This window comes from Lactuca virosa, chromosome 1, assembly GCF_052849685.1.
Source record: "Lactuca virosa cultivar CGN04683 chromosome 1, Lactuca_virosa_CGN04683_v6, whole genome shotgun sequence".
NCBI classification, from domain to species: Eukaryota; Viridiplantae; Streptophyta; class Magnoliopsida; order Asterales; family Asteraceae; genus Lactuca; species Lactuca virosa.
Genome location: NC_136426.1, coordinates 276,326,441 through 276,330,115, shown reverse-complemented (window position 1 = coordinate 276,330,115; position 3,675 = coordinate 276,326,441). Strand labels below are relative to the sequence as shown.

The 3,675-nt window shown below is 33.7% G+C and overlaps 1 protein-coding gene across 1 annotated transcript; it reads left to right on the top strand.

Annotated features, from left to right (window-relative positions):
* The first annotated feature begins 210 nt into the window (after positions 1-210).
* Positions 211-3,368, top strand: LOC145166783 (GDSL esterase/lipase At5g45960-like). The gene is made up of 5 exons (XM_079085827.1): positions 211-549; positions 636-766; positions 1,549-1,791; positions 2,695-2,956; positions 3,043-3,368. The coding sequence occupies exons 1-5, from the start codon at positions 288-290 to the stop codon at positions 3,237-3,239; spliced, it is 1,095 nt and encodes a 364-aa protein (XP_078941953.1). The 5' UTR covers positions 211-287; the 3' UTR covers positions 3,240-3,368.
* Positions 3,369-3,675: the final 307 nt, after the last annotated feature.

Sequence of the window (3,675 nt, the reverse complement as noted above, 5' to 3'; positions counted from 1 at the left end):
TTTCATGGTCCATACGGTCTTCTGTCACCTATTAAATATTTAATTATTAATAAATGATATTTTTTTAACAATGTGTCCAATCAAAATGTATTCTTCTTTCACCATAATGTCGAGTTCGAGGATTTTGTCATTTTCGGAACTAAGGTAAAAATTCTTCACAAGTGTAAGAGCCATTTGTATGAAATAAGTTAGGTGAGCGACCAAAGAGGCCATTAAGCAAACAAGGTAATCTTCACCACAACATATAACAAAATCCCTACACTCTGGTTTCTCTAACTCAAGAAAAAATGGATTCCTCTCTTTTACTTCACAACATTATATCTCTCTTATTCATCTTCTTTACCATTAACTACTCTCAATCTCAAACTCCAGTTGCTAAACCGAAGCCTTCAGCCCTTTTCGTGTTTGGGGACTCCACTGTTGATGCAGGAAATAACAACTTCATAAGAACTCCTATGAAAAGCAATTTCCCACCTTATGGTAGGGATTTTATCAACCACATTCCCACCGGAAGGTTCAGTAATGGCCGCCTTGTACCTGATTTCGTCGGTAAAAATGACTGATTCAAATGGATTTTTTTATTTTTTTTTGTCTAAAGCTATTGATGTATTAATTTCTCTGTTTTCTTTTTGCAGCTTCATACGTCGGTGTCAAAGAAAGTGTCCCAGCTTATTTGGATCCCACTCTCAGGATTGAGGACCTAATGACCGGTGTTTCATTTGCATCTGCCGGTTCTGGATTTGATCCACTTACCCCTACACTTTCCGTCTCTCTCTCTCTCTCTCTCTCTCTCTCTCTCTCTCTCTCTCTCTCTCTCTCTCTCTCTCTCTCTCTCTCTCTCTCTCTCTCTCTCTCTCTCTCTCTCTCTCTCTCACACACACACACACACACACACACACACACACACACACACACACACACACACACACACACACACACACACACACACACACTCCAACACACAAAAGCACTCAAACACACAGATACCACATAAGCACTGCCTATATATCTATTGTTGTGTTTGTTTGTGTTCATAGAGAGACAATATGATCAGTTTTAGACACGACTATTGATTAGAGGAAGTTACAAATTTCAATTGATAAGAACTTTTGTTTCGATGTACTTTCTACTTTGGTCACCCTTCTTTCATATATTCATTAGAGTACATAATTTTTATCAGGAAATCTGTAAAATGTTAGCACTTGCAATGGTTTTCCAAATCCATTGTACTGGATGATCAGTGTACAGCAGAAAATTAACTACAGCCGAGTACGAGTAGCTCATAAATGTTTCTATATTTACAATTTATTGTTTCACTGAAAGTGAATAACGTAAATTGTTGTTCACTAGGGTCGTTAGTAACCAGTACCTAAGAATGTTGTAAATCATTGACATGGCATTTTATGCATACGTATATGGAATAGTATTGATAGATGATTTGAAAATGACATTTTCTTATTGAAGTCATTAAAGATATGGTTTTAGATATATGCATGCATCATATAAGCTAGTTAGTTTCTTACATTTTGATTGTGTACATTCTTGCAGGGTGCAATTTCATTGGAACAGCAGATGAAATACTTCAGAGAGTACAAATCGAAGATGGATATGTTAATTGGGAAAGAACGGACGGTTGATATAATTAAGAGAGCCGCGTTTATGCTGAGTGCTGGTACAAATGATTTTATCGTAAATTATTATGCCTTGGGTGAAGCAGTATCACAGGTTCTGTATCCGAACGTTTCAAGTTATCAAAACCTTTTGTTTGAAAACATCGACCAGTTCTTAAAGGTATGCTTTGATCATGCATGCCAATCTTATTTATGACATTTTAAGTCAACTACATTGTAAGCTTCACGAAAAAATACACTTTAGGCAATCAATCTCATCGTTAGAAAGAACTAATCGTTTGGTCTGAACTAAAATAAATGAAAACTTAATCTGCTGATTCTTAAATTAGATATATGTGATACAAGAAATGGACCAATGGACACTGTGATAAATGTAGGTTTATCTAATATAGAATTATTATTTTGCCCATAATTTAAAATGCCATAATTGGGTACGTGTTACATTGCATGAGACATCGTCAGATATACCGACTTTTCATGAGTTAAGTTGACGTTGAAATGTGGGTGAGAAACTAAATAGAAAACGTCATAAAAACCTTATTAAATGAGAGTGGGACATGATTAGGTGTTGTCTAATAAATTATATTTTGATGGTACGCATTCATATCTCCATTTGAAAATGGTTTTACTTATAATTTAGAGGTAAAAATAAATAAAATTGGGTATCAAGATAAAGTTTTTATTTACTTTTGACTACCTCACTTTTAGATATTGGTATCCTAATATGTCAACAAGCGTGATGTCTCACGTTGCCTTTTGTCTTGAGTATTATCTTTTAATTGTGTGCAATCTTATTTCTCAATAATTAAGGAGAAATTTATATTTTTAATTGATCTGACATGCACTCCTATCATGTGGATTTAATTACTTAATGATAAGTCACTATCCTATAATACAAGTCATAATAGGAAAGAAGAGAAAAATTAAATGCATCATGACATGGACCAATAGTACTACATGCACATGTCCATTTTAATTATTAATTTCACATAATCAAAAAGTTTTCCGTATACATATGGGGCTAATATTTTGTTACAATTTTCGGATGTATATAATTTTGAAGGAATTGATGAATGAAGGTGCTCGAAAGATAGCCATGGTAGGTTTACCTCCAATGGGTTGCCTCCCTGAAGTAATTACTTTGAACAGAAATGCTGCAATGAATGGACGAGAATGCGTAGCAACCATGTTATCGGTTGCAACAGACTACAACGTAATTCTTCAAAACAAATTGAAAGCGATGCAAACTTCTGAAATCAAATTCTATTATGCAGACATATACACACCTCTTCTTGACATGATTCAATATGGAAAAAGCAAACTTGGTAAGTTTATAAAGTAAAACATATTAGTGTGTTTGCTTGAAGATAATTAAAACCTACTAAAATGAATTTTATACCTTGATATATAGGTTTTGAAGAGGTGAGTACCGGATGTTGTGGAACTGGATATATTGAAGCATCAATACTATGCAACATGAACTCAGCTATATGTGACGATGCATCAAAATATGTGTTCTGGGACGCTGTTCACCCAACGGAAAAAGCTTATTACTATGTATTTACAACCATCCGTCCGGTGGTTGATACAGTCTTGAATGATTACTAAACTAAATTAAATGATTTATTATTAAACAAGATGGTAGGTCTCTAGTTTCTTTTTAAATGCTTGTTAATGTGGTGCTTAGTGTTATAATATGTGTATGTAATATATCCGGCCCACTCTCGGTTTGCATAACATTTTGCTGTATACCATAAGTTGTCTAAACGATCCTATTTTACCACAATGCATTGAACTTATTAGAATTAATTTAATTGATTAACACGCCATCTCAAGAACAAATTATATGAATTGAAACACAATTAATCAAACAAAGTCTTTGATTAAAAGGAAAATAACTCAAAATCTTTGTGTTACAATTGTGAATTCTTAATCCTAAGACACGATTAACACATGTATATATAGATCTAATTACCGCCTTGTATTAGACTATAATTAGGAAACTAAGAAACGACTTATTCTATTGTTTCCATAAAACTGATTG

Bases quoted from the DNA above. Each gene is read 5' to 3' on its own strand.
- LOC145166783 (XM_079085827.1), top strand. From the start codon at position 288: ATGGATTCCTCTCTTTTACTTCACAACATTATATCTCTCTTATTCATC. The intron at 1,792-2,694 runs GTATGCTTTGAT...ATAATTTTGAAG, and splicing joins ACATCGACCAGTTCTTAAAG to GAATTGATGAATGAAGGTGC. The intron at 2,957-3,042 runs GTAAGTTTATAA...CTTGATATATAG, and splicing joins ATATGGAAAAAGCAAACTTG to GTTTTGAAGAGGTGAGTACC.